General features: G+C 37.1%; 1 protein-coding gene across 2 annotated transcripts in view; it reads left to right on the top strand.

Annotated features, from left to right (window-relative positions):
* Positions 1-728: 728 nt before the first annotated feature.
* Positions 729-16965, top strand: part of LOC126854879 (E3 ubiquitin-protein ligase RNF38) — a 38432-nt gene continuing 22195 nt past the window's right edge. The window contains exon 1 of one of the 2 annotated variants that reach the window (XM_050602003.1): positions 729-1202. Coding sequence is in view for 1 of the 2 variants with exons in the window: in XM_050602004.1 (XP_050457961.1) it covers positions 13519-13550 (32 nt within the window). In the remaining variant the exon portion in view is untranslated. Of the gene's footprint in view, positions 1203-13027; positions 13551-16965 lie in introns of those variants that run through there. The other variant, XM_050602004.1, reaches the window with a different exon arrangement.

Below are 16965 nucleotides of genomic sequence, written 5' to 3'. Positions count from 1 at the left end.
AACACATAATATATTTTAGAAATACTTTTTTATCACTGAAGGTTGCTAATAAATATATTTAAAAGCATTATAATAAAAATGTAAGATATCTATATAATAATATCAGATATATATATATATATATATATATATAATATATATATATATTTTTACATAATTTTTAAATAATTTACAGCTACAGTAGCTTTCAAAACATTATTTTTTCTTCATTAGTTATTACCCTCGATAATATCACTAATGATAATATCAATTGTCAATAACGTCAATCGTCTCCTTGCTTCAATTTCTTCGCCGGCAAGTGGCGCTGTTATTGGCTCGCGGCGGTCACGTTCGAAATGATTCTGACGTCAAGAAAGTCGTTGATGGAGTCGCGATCGCGACGCAATATCGTTACGCGCAGCACCGTCTCTTTACGGTCTGTATCCCCGATCGAAATACTTCAAGAGCTACATATCTCCTTCATCATCCTTCCCGATCCAATCGCAAGGTAATTTCAATAAATTAAAAATTATATTGTATATCAAAATATTAGATATCCTTCGAGATAAAAAAATATATTACCCGCGCGCGCGCGCGCACTATTTAATCGAAGCGCGAATCTTTATGAATCTTATTCGCTTTCTTATAGTGTATATATGCATAAATACATTCGAGTTCCGGATAACGTACTCCGTAAAGCCGGCACTGGAATACAGGGAGGAGGGGGAGGAGATAAAGTGGCCGCGCACGACGGACGGCGAGTGTCGTGGTCGACGTCGACGCCGTGCCTTGTCACGGGCCGCACGCATTAATCGGAGGCGCGCGCGCGAGAGCAGCGTGTGTCATGCGGTTAGTGCTTCTGACGACGCGGGTGGACTCCTCTCCGGCTACGTTCGGCGCGCGTCTCGGCACGTACAACGGGGCCCCGATTTAATGGGCGGGGCCGCGAACGTGGGGCCACGGAGCGACCTCGGTGTCGATGTTCGAAGTGGTGAGCTGCCGTGCCGACGTGCTGTTGCCGCGGCCATCGCCGTGAACAGTTGCCTTTACCTCGACGAGAGTAACGTTGTATATACGCCGCTGCGTTGTTAAATGGCGCGACTCGACGAGCGTCAGCATCTCAACGCCTACGACTTATGACATCGCTCTGACAGGAGAGACAGAGAGAGATCGAGAGAGAAAGAGAAAGAAAAAGTACACTCTTTACACTCGCCGCTCCAAAGGTAGGAATTTTTTTTCCACCGAAATGTCGTGGACGCGTGTCTGTGTATGTCTACCCTTTTCTTTCACCCCGCTTTTTCCCCTCTTCTCCTTCCTCCGCTACTGCTGTTGCTGCTGCCTCGCTCTGCCTCTCTACTCTCTGTCTGTCTTTCTGTGCCTTTTTTCCCTCCCATTCTCTTTATCCTTCCAGTTTTCTTTCCCGATTCCCTTCTCTCTCTCTCTCTCTCTCTTATCGCTATCGCCCCTATAAGATGTTCACCGACTCGCTCGACCCGTCGTAGACGTCATTCCAGCGTTTTTCCAGCGGTCGTGGAATAAATTCCAAGATACCGTTCTTTCGTCGATTCTATTTAGATGTACGTGTTTGTGCGCGTATTACGCCTCTCTTTCCGATGAAAAGCCGCTCCTGGAACGTTCGTCTAGCTTCTTTTGTCTCGGGAGTGACGCGACGGTTAATTTTACGATAAGCGATAAGCCAATGTAACCCGTATGTATCCCCCTGACACACGGGAATCAACACATGCGGGATACATTGTATATATAGGTCCCCGACAAAAATGCGCGCAGCTCGGGGGGGAAAAAAATTCGTTGCACCCGCAGAAAGCGACGCCGCTTCTTGCTGGCTCCTCGCGCACGCTGCACCTGCGATGTACACGGTTTTTTTTTCCCCCCCGTTTCCGTTCATCTGCGCTTCCCCTCTATCTTTCTCCCATCCATTCCTCCCCCACTTATTCCTCGAACGCACATCTGATCCTTTTGTCTACCGATCGAAATGTACGTGTGTGAATACGAGTCACGCGCGCTCGCGTGTACCGTACATTTGTTTGTACACAAATATCCGTTAAACTCGCGCGTATATATCCGTACTCGCGCTATCCCCGTTCATGTATCTTGTCGGTGTCCCCGATTGCCAATTCGGGAAAGCCGAAAGGAGCTTTCTTAGAAATAAAGAGAGATGTGAATCCCCCTCCCCTCTCCCTCTGAAAAGTAGATTTGTACGTGTGTAAAAGTAAAAGAAAGGAATAAAGAATATTATATATTTTATTGCATGAATAATCTCAATGTTCGTTTTAAGAAAATTAGCAGTATTTTAACAAATTTTCCAGACAACTCTGTTGATGTAGATTTAAAATAAGTGAGTGTAAATATTAATATATTGGTATAATAACAAAAAGAATTAATAATATCAAAGAGAGAGAGAGAGAGAGAGAGAGAGAAGTTGTAAAAGATATAGACGGAATAACAATTCAAAGAAACATACAATCATAAGGTACGATAAATAATTTTTTTTTATATATATAAATTATGATATAAAAAGCTATAAATTATAAAAATATATAAATTTTGAAATACACGCGTACACAGTAGTCTATAAAGATATATATTTTGGGCTTATTTTATTTTGAGCTTAGTATTTCAATGATTGAGATGCGTAGAAACTCAAAACATAAACAGACGTAGGTCATTGAAAGAAATTTAATTTCACGAATTAAAGACATTTGCGATAATTATATAATTATATATGTATACTGAATCATATTTTCTCTATGTATATAATATATGTATATATATCTGTATGATATCTAAATATCATAATATCTAAACATCAAGTGTATGTACTTACAAACAATAATAAAACAAAAAAAAAAAACAGACGATTGTGAAGAATTGAGGAGTCGGATACTGTTCTCTCGGTATACAATACACAAGCATATATAATTTTATACATATTCGTAGGAGCTCGCATGTATCATGTACGCATTTTCTATCTTTGTTGTTTGTGTCGGTCGACATACAGGCGCGTCTCGTAGATTTACGTCATTAACAACGACGATGACGACGATCGACGTAAAATAGACCAGCTGAAAAGATCGAACGCATCCAAGATTGAACGATCGCGAATACGTATCGCCAAACATCTTTAACGACGAAGACAGACGGTCTATCTTACGTTAGCAATTAACGGTACATCCCCGCTCGAGCATTTAAGCCGCTAACCCTTTAAATCCGCTTGTGACGCCCTTCGATCGATTCTGCGTCGTATTTGTGTGCGTGTGTACGTCTCGTATTTGTCTGTTTGTCTCTCTTCATGTGTATGTGTACATGCGTAATGTGGTTGTATATGTGTGTGTCGGCCGGGAATTGCGTTTCTGCATACAGGGTGTCCTCTCTGCTAGGGATGCTCGCTGATATTCCGGTATCTATTGACAATTTTCCATCGACATTTTGGTATTATAATATTGATGGAGAGATCTTTGTGTTGAAGTTCAATTTCTTTCTTTCTTATAGATCACTTGAATTGCTATTGAAGATTTCTGAAAGAAAGTGAGAGAAATTAATTTAATTAATTTGTAAATTTTCTTATTTATAATAATCGAATTGTATTGTATCGGATAAGCAGAGATTTGAAAATAATAGCAGTATTTTTGATGTTTACACGAATAAGAAGTTATTGATGCTTTTTTTAAATGACTATACCATACGTTTACGATTAGAATAAGTGGCTAAGAATAGATATTACCTATCTACTCCTAGCAGCAATTTTTCGGACGAACATAAAGTGGAATTATTTTCCTAATAAATCTTTAAATGTTTAATTATTATAAAAATGTTTATAATAATTATCATAATTTATGTTTAATCGCGTTAATAATATTTATAATAACTAAACTTTATATTCAGGGATGTAATAACCAGCGAATGAAAATCAATATTTTTAATATTTAATAGCTCGTGGGCGATATTTATGGGTGATTAAAGGGGACATTGATACTATTTAAAAAATATATCTATTATATTTCAAAAATTATAATCTCTGTTCTTAGCTGATCTTGCAGACAAGATTTACAGTTGTAACATTTATTGACGAAAATATTATATCTGCAAGTTACAATGTGTATCTTCGATAAAAAATAAAATGCGCGGTGGAAAGAGATAAATTTTCACTGATATATACTAGAAAATTAAAAATTCGATTTGGAAGGAGATGATTTCGTCTCTCTCTCTCTCTTTCTCTCTCTTTCTCTCTATGACTATTGTTTGTTCGTCGTCGGATGTGCCGGATTTATAGTCGGTCGTTAAATCGCGAATTAAAAACGCACTTGGGAAAGAACAAACTGAAAAATATATAAGTAACACAACAGCTGAAGCCTCGGCGGTCATTTCGTGCAACGCACACTTATAAATGCATAGAATTTTTCAATAGACGGACCAGAAAGACCGGTGCGCAGTAGTAGTAGTTAGTATCTAGTAGCTTTTCCGAAGACTCGTCGTGCTCGCCAAGATTTACATCGTGTAATCTTAACGGTCGTCGCTTCGCCGTCTCCCTGTAATTGATACACCGATTCGATTGCCTTCCGTCGTTGAAAGGAAAATATTAAAGGGATACTTAATCGACGCATTATCGAGAAAATTAGTATCGCAAGGAGAGAACGATAAAAATATAATTTGTCTTTTGACCTTAAAAATCCATTTCATCACGCGTCCGTTTTGCAAAATTCGAAAGCGTTATAGAAGGTTATAGGAGCATCGAATGAGCTTACTAAAAGTTCAAGAATCTTGTCTATACCTTTGCGTGTCGTGGCACGGCATTGAATCCGCGATACGAGATGATTCGAGATGAAAAAAAACCGAGGGAGAGTCTGAACGAAAGAGGACATATCTCGCCCTTTAAAGGAATATACCGTTATACCGCACACATTTACATTTTCTAACTATTCGTACGATTAATCATATGAGACCGTTTGGTTTTATTTTCTCGAAATAAGCGTGGACGCGAAACTCGAATCAAGATCGTCCGTGCCGGAGCCTTTGTAAAGTATCGAGGCTCTAAAAGTTTTATGAAAAATAACGTCCCTCGTAACGCGACCGCCGCCCATAATGGAAATTATAGATGCGCACGGTGCGCGTCCTTCTCGTCGCTCTTCTTACATTATGGAGCAAATTATAAGAGCCACTTTGCACGCGTTCCAAGTTCCCTGTGAGCGTAATAATTTAACGGACGATAGATCGTCTATGGGCGCGCGTCCGTCGATTGTTCACTCGTCGCGAACAACCGTGTCTTTGCGAATACATGTACGTGTTCGTTCCATTTGCGAAAAGGATATACAAGGTATGGTGAACGTAATATATACGGCTTTCGCGCGCAAAATAAGCGAGAATATCGGTACATCGCGACATAGGTCTCTGTTAAATCGGCGTTATTCTTATTTCTCATTAATTATAGGCGATGAACTTTATCAGAGATGAAGATAGGAATTTGGATCCCTCGATTATTTTAGCTGACTTTTATCGGAAACATACCTCGTGCATTAGTATGCTAACAATAAATCAACCCAGGAATTCTTCTGAAATTCGAAAGTTACTTTCCTGATGACTTTCTTTGGTGGAATTATGTAATATAATTAGCTTTTTCTTGATAATTTTATATTATTTTATTTGTCTACCGGTTTCTATTTTTTGGGAGATTTTTTATTATAATCTACTGTTTGTGAAATTTTTATTAGATACATCTATTCTTGAGACCTGTTTTTTTATCATTAGATCTCAAATTTTATCAGTGTTAAAAAAAAATCTATCTAAAAAAAATAGAAATTTGAAACAATCTTATCGAAACTATAACAGTGATAACAGAGAGTAAATATTTATGAGTACAAATTTTTATTTTGAACTTTTAGCTGAAGAGTCCAAGATAGTAATGTATCGGTTTTATGATATCTTTCTCAGAATGAGGAATTTCCGTTAAATTGAGAAATTTATTTTAAAATAAGCGTACAAATAATAATGTTATTTTTGGCAAAATGTATATATGTTTCTTTTCGCAAAAACGAGAGAGACAGACTCGGTAGACTCTTGTTTTTGCTTCTCATGATAGGGGAGCTACGCTCCTGGATAACGCTTTGAAAATACAAAGCACCTGCAAGACTATATGTATACTGTGCCAGAATTATTCGAAGCAACGTTCCCTTCGAAGTTGACTTGCGCGTCCATCGTCTCTTCCCTTCCTTCCCCTCCCCCCCCCTCTCTCTCTCTTTCTCTCCCCCTTTGAAGTCTTACCTGTCTCTGAAACATTCTTCGAACGCATATACGAGGCCCTCGGCCCTACTCCATTCTGTGAAAACTCGTTTTGAGAAAAGTCCCATTCAAGTTTCTTGGAAAACTTTCAGTGATTTATGATGTTAGCATGTTAATAAAATTTTTAGCGGTTAATTAATTAATAAAATTATTAAGACATTCTTATCTTTAATATAGATTAAGTAGGATATTGTTATTAGAATTGTTGAAAAATAAATCGTGAAATTTATTGGAGAAAAAATCATGAAAGCTCGATCCATTACAGCTTTTAAGGAATTTTTGAACTTAATTTTTTTATCTTTCGAGAGTTAATCCATTGTTGAGTGTTAGATAAGTTTCCTACAGGTTAATCTATAAGAGGTGAAAAAAATAGAGTCGGTTTGTATAAAGTTTTTACGTTTGATTTTTAAGTTTATCGTTGCGTTTATAATCTTTTTGAAATTTAATTCATATTAATTTCGACATCTGATTCGCCGTTCTTTTCGATTAATTCTTTCAACGCTGTCGATATACATAGATATACATAGTTTATCGTGTACCTTTTCCTTCCTTTTTCTTTGCAATATACACACACACACACACATACACATAGTTCTCGACTTTCTCGAGGAGAAATTCCCAATCTGATTCTCGGCTCTGACGATTCGCCGCCGACTCGAGAGGGCACACGAGAATTGCTCTAAACCCGCGCAATAATTTTCCCTTTATTAGACCTCGCGATCGATCGGATCGCCGCGATCGCATCTCCGTTCTTGCGTGGTTATGGCAACGCGATGGCAGATCTCTCCCACAAGGATGACGGCGATGGTAGAGCGTACCCGCAGCATGGGAACTGTATCGACGGTAATACATACGGGCATTATAGAACTACACGTACTCTCTCTCTCTCTCTCTCTCTCTCTCTCTCTCTATCTTTCATTCTCTTTCTTCTCTCTCTTTTCCTTTCCTCTCCTTCGCTCTCGGTTTCTCTCATATGTCAACACGTTTCCGACGCCCACGAGGAGTGACGCATGCGCTTCGCGCAACCTTATCAGTCTCTCGCTTTATCTCCCCTCTCTCCTCTGTTACACTCTCTCCGTCTATGTCCCTTTCTCTTACTCTCTTTCCAGATGCAGGGTGTTTCCTTTCGTTAGCCGATTCCGGCAAAATTTGGAATAAATTTCTTCTCAAAATTCGACGATAATGTAATGATTTTTAAGTTATAAGAGATTGAAAATATAGAGATGAGCTTCAAAGAAATAAATAGGCAATAAGGTGTTACATTAAAATGTTAATGAAAAAGAGTTAGTAAAAGAAAAAGTTGAATCAAATTCTCTCTCAATTATGAAAATCAAAGTTAAGAACTAACTAATTTAATAATATTGAGCAATGATCCCCCTTCTTTTTATGAAAGACATGAAGGAGGATATTGCGAAGCATGTTACGCGCAATAACTATTGTTATAACTATTGTAAGTCGTTCGTAGAACCAAGAATAGAGAATACTTGATAAATCTATCTTTCTTCTCTCTCTCTCTCTCTCTCTCTCTTTCTCTCTCTTCCCCGCCTCCGTTTTTTTCTTTTTTTTCTGTTTCTAATTTTCGTTTCTTTTTCACTGTCACCTCGTTCTCCCTCTAAATTTTTCCCATTTGTTGAATACGCTCCTGGCTACCCTCTTCTCCGTGCCAACAAGTCCCTCCGCAAGCGCGGAATTTTCCAATTCACAAGGGTGCATAGACGATGCGGGTCGTCGACACGGTTCCGGCCAACATCGCAACATCTTGTGCATGTCGCTTGCCATGAACGTGTCGTGTCGACGAGAAAAATTTTAAATTACTCGCGCTCTTAGAATGTTGGGGGCACCCTTTCACCGATACGGGCCTGCTCTGAGAATATAAATGTAATTGTCTCTCCTCTCTCTTTCATTCTCCTCTTTGAGTTCGTTTATTTCTTCTTCTTTCTAACAGCGGATTTTTATTTATGAAAGATGACACTTTTATATTTTAATAAATCCTTGTTGTAAATGTACAAAAATAATTTTCTTGAAATAATTTTCTACGTGTTACATATTTAGCAATAGCATTAAATTGAGCGAGAATAATCCTTCTATTAGAATCTTTGTAATAAGATAAAAAATGTAAAGGTGTAACTGTAAATATATATAAAAAGTTTTGTCTTGGCGGCGTCTTGATAATCAGATTCAAAGACTGATTTCCCTCTTTTTCTCTTTCTCTCTCTCTTTCTCCTTCTTTCTGTCCTTACGCCGTCACCCTCGTTCGCGTACGACACAGTCTTCCCCTTCCCCTTCCGCTCCTATTGCACACCAATTTTCCAATTGATAAGGGTGCATAGTTGATACAGTGTAGCAACCCTATCCGCGCGTCTGTGCGCGTCCCCGCTTTATCTTCCTTCTCTCTATTTATCTCTCTCCCCTCTTCTTTCCGAGCTTCATCCGTCTCTCTTCCGCGCGTACCTTGTCAAATTCGGGGCATCGCGAGCGGTTATCATTTAAAATATTAACAAACGGACCCGCACATTCTCGTTGCACAAAGATGCAGATCATAAATATCGCATATACGGACAATTCAGATTACGCTAGAGACGCATCTTTCCACGCGTCGATTTCCCGTCATCTCGGAAACAAAGCGGAATCTCCTCAAATATATGCGACAAAATTCATAATTTTTTTTATCATTATAGTATTATTAATAAATAGCAAAAAAAAAATAATCATACAAAATACTTTAAAATACCAAGTTGTCTCACGATTATCATAATTTTTAGGATAAATTTTAAGAAAACATTCTCTGTACATCTGTATAAATTTGTTCATTTTTAAAAATAAATTTGTAAAATAAATCGATTGAGAAAGAAGACATATCTTTTATTAGAGATATTTTTTTATTTTTATTTTTTCAGAGCACAGTAAGTGACTATATTTTTATTTGTTACGGTAGAATGACACGAAAGAAAAAGAAGTAAGAACATTTATGTTTTTGATCTCTTATATCTTTTTATTATTGGAGTAATTTTCTTAAAACTTTTTTTTATCATAATTCTCTTCTCTTATATTTAATTGTTGAATTGCATCATATTGGCTTATGATATGTATGATATACATATATATATATATATATATATATATATATATATATATATATATAATATTGGAACCTCTGCATCTTGTATCGACCGATATTTCGCGAGATTAAAGCGTTCTCGAGGAAACATGAAACCTGCGGGCGCCAAGCCTAGTCCATCGACTAGTCGGGAAAGTTGGTTATTGATTTGGGATCTCGGTAAACACACGCAACGAGCGAAGGGAGGATTCCTATCAAGCGTGCGCGCGCGCGCATTGCGTAAAATTAACGGTCGTGTTCTGAGACTCACTTTCCCATCTAGGATTTCGGAGGAGAGAGTAGAAGCGAGAGGAAATGGAAGGAAAAAGAAGACAATATGAGAAAATGTGACAGAGAGCAAAATCACGAGAGACAATAAAACGCTTTCCTTTCCGATTTACACAATAATCGTCTTTCCTATCGATATATAATTTAATCGATATATAATTTATCGAATTTAAATGAATTCTTTAGTGCAATCGTACTTGTATCTTATGCCCGTAGATATAAGTCACGAGAGGAGGAAAAAACAGAGAAGAGAGAGAGAGAGAGAGAGAGAGAGAGAGGGAAAGATATCCATTGCCAGTAGATAAAGAGGAGAGAGAATAGCTTGAGCTCTTTGTCACTCGATGTGACGCACTTGCGGCAGCTGTGAACGCGCGTGTTGATTTTGGCTTAACTTGGAGTTATCAGCGTCGCTTAGTGTGTGCTCGGCCATGATATCTGCCTGACGTTCTCCACGACGAGAGAACGGTGCTGCGCAGTGGCAGCGCGATTGCAGCACGAGCTTATAGCACGTATAGTATAGGACGTAGTATATTCCTGACACAATACCTTCCTAACCGTTAAATATTAAAGAAGAAATAGTAAAGAGTAAAGAAATATTAATAGTAAATAGTAAAGAAATATTAATTTAAGAAAGGTAGAAATCTAATAAAGTATAATAATTATCACAATAATTTTGTAATGTTTATATTTTACGATATAATAAATATATGATTAGAGAGAAACAGAGTGTATGTGTGTGTCTAAATATTATCAGTCACATACATATACAGTTGCATACAGATTTTTCTCAACAAGATTATTAAAGTTATAATAATACTAAATATTTATATATTTACACGTATTATTAGAAGATATTTTATACATGTTTTAATTGCTAATAAATCTAGAAATTTAAATTATAATTTTATTTTATATAAATATTACACGATCTTAACTTTTTTTCTTCTTTCGTAAAAGCAAGCGAAAGTTTTATAAGAGTAATTTTGAGTGTCATTATCATATATCAATACAATATATTATATACAATGTAGAGTAGCTCCTCGGAATTTTCCACGTTTGTAGAGTGAATCGTGCGGCGCCGGCTCAAGTGTTGTTCGAGAATCGCTCAACAATCATATTCAAAAATAACGGAGCAAGTATTGCGGTGACAAAGCGACGCGCGTTAAATTTTGTTCTACGCTAAAGACAGTGATTCGTTTATTCCGGATTTTTTCTTCCGTGGCAAACACATTCACATCCCGTATCCCCATTGGAATTAAAAAACTGTAATGTTGTGCGAATATTTCGCTGTTAAATTCGAAAGTTGAAATTCGCTTTTCTAGCTTCCTGCCCGATTGTCGTCGCGATGATTTAAAAAAAAGACGCGTTTTTTTTTTTATTCCCTCTCATCCAAATGGGAATGAAATGTAGAAATTCGGAGATTAAAATGAATATTATTTCAAAAAGTCTGATATAATTGTACAAAGAAAATGTGGCGACATGAAAATCTAATCTATCTCTGGAAATGATAGCGATTTCAAAACATCGGCTCTTCCGCTCGAATCTTTATGCTATCCTTCGCGCACATCGGGCGTCGCGGTGTGTTTACTCGGCTTCTTCTTCAGGGCTGTGTCAGCTTGGCTCCCCGGAGCGCTAGTGGACCCGCGTGGGTGCGGCCTCTCGACGACGAAAGAGAAAAAGAGGCCCTCCCTACTCGCTCGTCAGAAACGTGCGAGAGAGTCCAACGCTCTTCTCTCTTTCGGAATAGGTTCTACTTTTTGCCTCTCTCTTTCTCTCCCTCTTTTATATTTTCGACGGTCCCCCACACTTACGGCTTCAGGCATCAACACTCCCTCTCGCAAGGTCGCCCCTATCTGCCTTTCCTCTCTGTTACCCTCGGCGATATTAAGCCCCGCGTAGCGTCCAGGGAGATACATTTGTAGGGACGAAACTCGCGTGGAATTACGAGAAATATTTCGAACTTCCATACCGCTTAAACGCGACGCATGTGTATAGATTTTTAAGATTGCAAAACTATTAAAAAATCACTTAGGATAATATATAATGGATAATAATACGTACACTCAAAAAAAAAGTCGTTAACTTGATTAAACGCATGTTATTATATTAACGAATTTTCTTTTTTTAGTATAGGTATCAGTATAATTTCGATAAGAATCTATTTTCTACGGCATTTTAATTGTCATTATCAACATGGGATGAGTAAATTTGAAAATATTTTTGCTTTTTAGATTGACTAGGAAACAAGGTTGCGTGACTCAATTCTGTCTTTCGAAACTTTGATATTCAATGTTTAATAATTCCGTAACTTGGCAATCTAGCGCAAGTAAAATATATCTTCAACTTATTTCTATCGCCAATTTTGTGTTTTTTGCATCATTTTTCGTATAGAGTAATTTTGAGCGAAACAACTTGATTGAAACAATATTACTTAATATCGGAGAATTTTCTTAATACTCTTAACTTGAAAATATTGAGATTGGAAAATATGGCATTTGAGAGATAATAATAATAATTTGTTACCATTAATCAATTTATGATTAATTAACGCGATATGGTATTTATGGAGTTTTAGATTCTGAAACATATTTGATTGCGTTAGTTATATTAGTGATGGAATCATAGGTGCACACACACACACACACACACACACACACACACACACACACACACACACACACACACACACTAAATATATAGCTTGGAGAAGAGAGTTTGCAGTCTGTTCCAATTGTCGTGGCGTTTAATTCGATTGGCCTAATATCGTTTTGCGCATACACGATATTCCACTTTCTAGCAATCTTGCTCCTCTATATTCTCACGAATATCCATGACTACTAAAATTTCCTCACTCTCATTAAACGTTTCGTCTTAATCCTATAAAAAACGGCAGTGTGTATACACTCAATTTATAACATCAAATATCAATGTATAACATCAAATCACTTCGACAAAAGTAATATGCAATCGTGATATAACGCCGATGTGATGTGCATATATAATTCTTTTCCGCGTAAAATAACGATATTTCTCGCAAGGGAATAATATATCGAATAATTCACGCGCGCATTTAATTATTTTCATTATTATATATTTTTGTGATATCATTTTTTTTGCGGAAAAAAAATTAAATATTTTAACAAACTGTGTGTTGCTCGAGTTTTTGAATTTCTTAAAACGAAAACATACATCGTTCTTAATTTGTCTCTTGTTTTTTTTTCTATCTTCTCACATGTTTATTATTCTTATCTATCGATTTAAAAGGACTTGTCAACATTTCAATTTTAATGCAAAGATTTGTATTTGGTTTTATTGCATATATTTGTTCTGACAAGCTTCGTGGCATTTGACGCGGAACGTCCGCACCTGCGCTACGCTTTTCCTCGTCCCACCGCATCATCGCCTATAGTAGTTTCTCCCACATTGCGGCCGCCCGTCTTCCCCCACTTTGCGCCGGCCGTCTTCCCCCACCATCCAGCCGAGTTCTGACTGCGCCTGCCGCCCGCCTCGGTTCAGTTCGTGGTGCGCCGTCGTCGAGTGAAGTGTCGTGTTCGCGCGTGAGAAGACTCGTCGTGTCGCGGTCTCGCTTCTTCGAAATCGCGAGTGATGCGCGCGCTCTAGAGAGAGAGAGAGGGATAGTGTATGTGTGATATCAGCGGTATATAGTGCGCGAGCGCGCACGTATATATGCGTGCGTGCACGCGAGTGATTCCGTACGTTGACTAGTCGGTGTGTCCTACTACATCTGTCTGGTTTCAATTCTCGTCGTGGCTTCTGTCCTCACGCACATACACACACTTACATATTTGAATATATATACAGAGAGGAAGAGAACACATACACGCGCACGATCCAGAGGCATGACAGCGACGCGGGAGTGTTACCCCATACGGTAGGAATACAAACTATATAAATCGTAATCCCTCTTTTATTTACGCGATCGCGAGAGAAAGACAATGACGACGCGACGAGGATATACGGGCGGAGACTAAAGGCGAAGGCTTTGCACGATACCACGAATGCGTAACCGAGTGTGACTCTCGGGAACGACGGCCACGACTTGGCCACAATTGTTTTGTCCGAATCGATATGCCCCGACGGCGGCGTCGACGGCGGCGGGCATTTCGTATGCCGCGGAACGCACGGCGGAAATGGACTTTCGTCGTGTGTGTGTGTGTGTGTGTGTGTGTGTGTGTGTGTGTGTGTGTGTGTGTATATATATATATGTGAGAGAGTGTGCGTAACGTTCCCTCGTAAATGTTCGCGTTCACCGAGGCCATGGAGAGAGTCGAAATCTACGTTTCACCTTCTCCCTATTCTTTGTTTTCTTTTTGTTTTGTTTTTTCTTATCGTCGCGCGCGCGCGTATACACACATGTTTATTTATTTTATTATTGTTTTTTTTTACTTTTCCGTCGTATCGTTTAATCACGAGATATCGTGCCGAGAATTTTGATGTCTCGGAATATTGTCGTCGTCATTGTCTTGATCGTTAATTGTCGATTGTCACCGTTCGACGATAATCGCGTTAACTCTGTCGCGATACAAATGAGCGCCAAGGAGTTTTCTTTTTTCGTTGGCGATGTAGACTCACGGCTGCGTTTCATCGTATTCAAAACGAAACACTTGTGTTTTGCCTAAACGAGAATACTTGACTGCGTCGATAACGAACGCCTACCCTTGTACACTTTGTTCTTTTGTTCGCGATCGAGTAAACTCATAAATACTTGGTTCGCGAGATATAAACAGATTGCGAAAATCGGGGGAGTGATTTCGACGAGTTGAAATTCCGACGCTGCGTAGAAACTGCGCAAAACGTGCGCTGTTTACACACGACAAACGAGACAAACATTTGTTTTCTGTAGCACATCACGACGATTGAGTCAATTATCGTCGTGGTTAACTCGTGATTTCTAATATCGTTGATATCTATAGATACCGTGATACTTGCCAAAGTATCCCCTTTTTCTCATTAAGATTAATTGTGTCTATGGCACTTAGCCACTCAATCGATATTATCGGAGTATTCTAGAATTAACGTCAAATACGAATACATATTGTATAATTTAAGATAAATATATATTTTAGTGAAAATATCGCGCAAAAAGTTATTATTTTTGCATTTTTCAAAGAATTTCATTTAAAAGCTCGTATTTTAATTTAATTATTAATAATGATATGCAGTTACGTCATTTGCACATGAAATTCGGATAGGAACGAAAGGAATATGTTTTTTTTCTTACATAAATGCGTACGAGACTCGGCTATCTCAGACGCATTGTATTTTCCGCATCGAATCTTCGTTTATTTAAATCGACGTTGCATTTAAAATATTGTATTGTCTGATGAAATATTTACGTCTTAGCAAATGTCATCGATGACGCTTTAGAGAATTATTTTTAGTTTTTTTTTTTTCCCTCAAAATCAATTATTCTGTAGAATAATATTTAGTTGTTCGGTAATCCTTGCGCGAGATATTAGTATTTCATACAAAGATACTAAAATCTTGACTCGCACGCGGATGTTTAGCTTTAGATATCGCGCGAGAAATCAAAATGATATTTTGCAATGTAATATTGTAATATCTTTGCGCAAATTGCTAATTTTTAAATCTACTTAATGCGGATACAATTATAATGCGAGGGCAAGCACGATAATCGAAAAAAAGTGATAAATATAATAATATAATAAATAAGAAAAAAATAATAAAAATATATAATAAATATAGAAGAAATATAGAAGAAATTAATACAACACACACACGTATATATATATAATAATAAACACATATGTACACATAAAAATGTAGAAAATAATAATAAACACATATATATGTAAACATACTTATATAATAATTATTCACACGATGTATATTAAAGATAACTGGGAGCTATGAGGAAAGTTTCTAGACGCATAAACACAATGTAAATGCTTTCAACCAATGTGCGCTTGAACCAATGTAAAAGGGGAATGAAGATTGTCTTCTAGGTTCGACATTGTACACGCGCATGTATATTCAGATTCGCGACTCTTCATTCTTGAATGCTTTAATGTTCTTCGTTTATGCACGATAAATAAATAGAATAAGTGAGTCGGTTATACGATCGGAATTTTCCTGACGTCGGCCATGCAAATATTCGCCAATCACATTTATATTATCCCGTACTGTCCATGTGATAATATCTAAATTTTCCACGCTACATCATTCCGACAGAATTAAATAAAACGTGGATGCGAATGAATGAAAATTGATTCAATACTTGTAGGATATTTTGATGAAAATTTTCGAGTCAAACTGATCGAGTCAATTGTTTTTAATTGATTCTCCATCTTCTTCCGGTTTCATATTTGTCAGTTTGAACCTATAATTTTGATTATTTGACATTAAAATTCTATTCTAGTTAGCCATAATTTTGATCGCATTATGATATTCATTTTTTATACATGTATGTGTATTCCCTTTCGTGTAATTCACGGATAAAATTGGAGTATCCTCGTTTTGTAACTTTAAGACGATCTGCGATGCACGATATATATATGTATGTGTAGTGTGTTTGTGTGCTTTCCATCCTTGTTTTGAACGTTTCTCTTTCTGTCTGTTCCCTACTCTTTCTCTCCTTTGTCGAAGTATCTCTCTCTATATGGTCGATTCATGGTGCGCCCATCCGGCCATCCACCCAGAGAAATACGATATCGTTGCAATAAACAATGTTTCTTTCTTCTTTTCCTGAACGCAACATAGCGTTATCACACCCACAATCCCCAAACTTATGACTACACTTTTGTTTTTCCTAGTACTAGATACATTCTTTTATTCTACCGTGGCGTTTTTGAAGCTTCTTGTGTGTTTAAAATAAAAAAAAATTTTTTTGTTCTATATATTTGACACGTGCACGAATCAGGAAATTTTTCAATACATGATTGATTGATGATCTTGAGGGCAGCTTTGACAATCTTCACACATAAAAAATATAAAGTATAAATGATTATTTTGTTTTGTATCTTTTAAATTAATAACTTCCAAGAATAATTATTAGATAATTTACTGCTGTAGAATTTATTTTTGATTTTTAATTTTATTTACAAACGACAAAAACAATTTTGAAAGAATTAAGTGTATTTTTCTTTGTATTTTGGTTTTTTTTTTTTATTCTAAATATATAATTATATATAGATTTATATTGCAATCTCTATATACTATGGATACGTTAGTCATTTAATATCGAAAAAGAAAACTTTTTATCTTTGACGAAGAAACAGATTACTTTGTCCTAAAACATAAAATATTTACGTTGAATAAAACAAAGG

Source organism: Cataglyphis hispanica, chromosome 15 (genome assembly GCF_021464435.1).
Source record: "Cataglyphis hispanica isolate Lineage 1 chromosome 15, ULB_Chis1_1.0, whole genome shotgun sequence".
Lineage (NCBI taxonomy): Eukaryota > Metazoa > Arthropoda > Insecta > Hymenoptera > Formicidae > Cataglyphis > Cataglyphis hispanica.
This window is presented reverse-complemented; position numbering and strand designations above follow the sequence as displayed.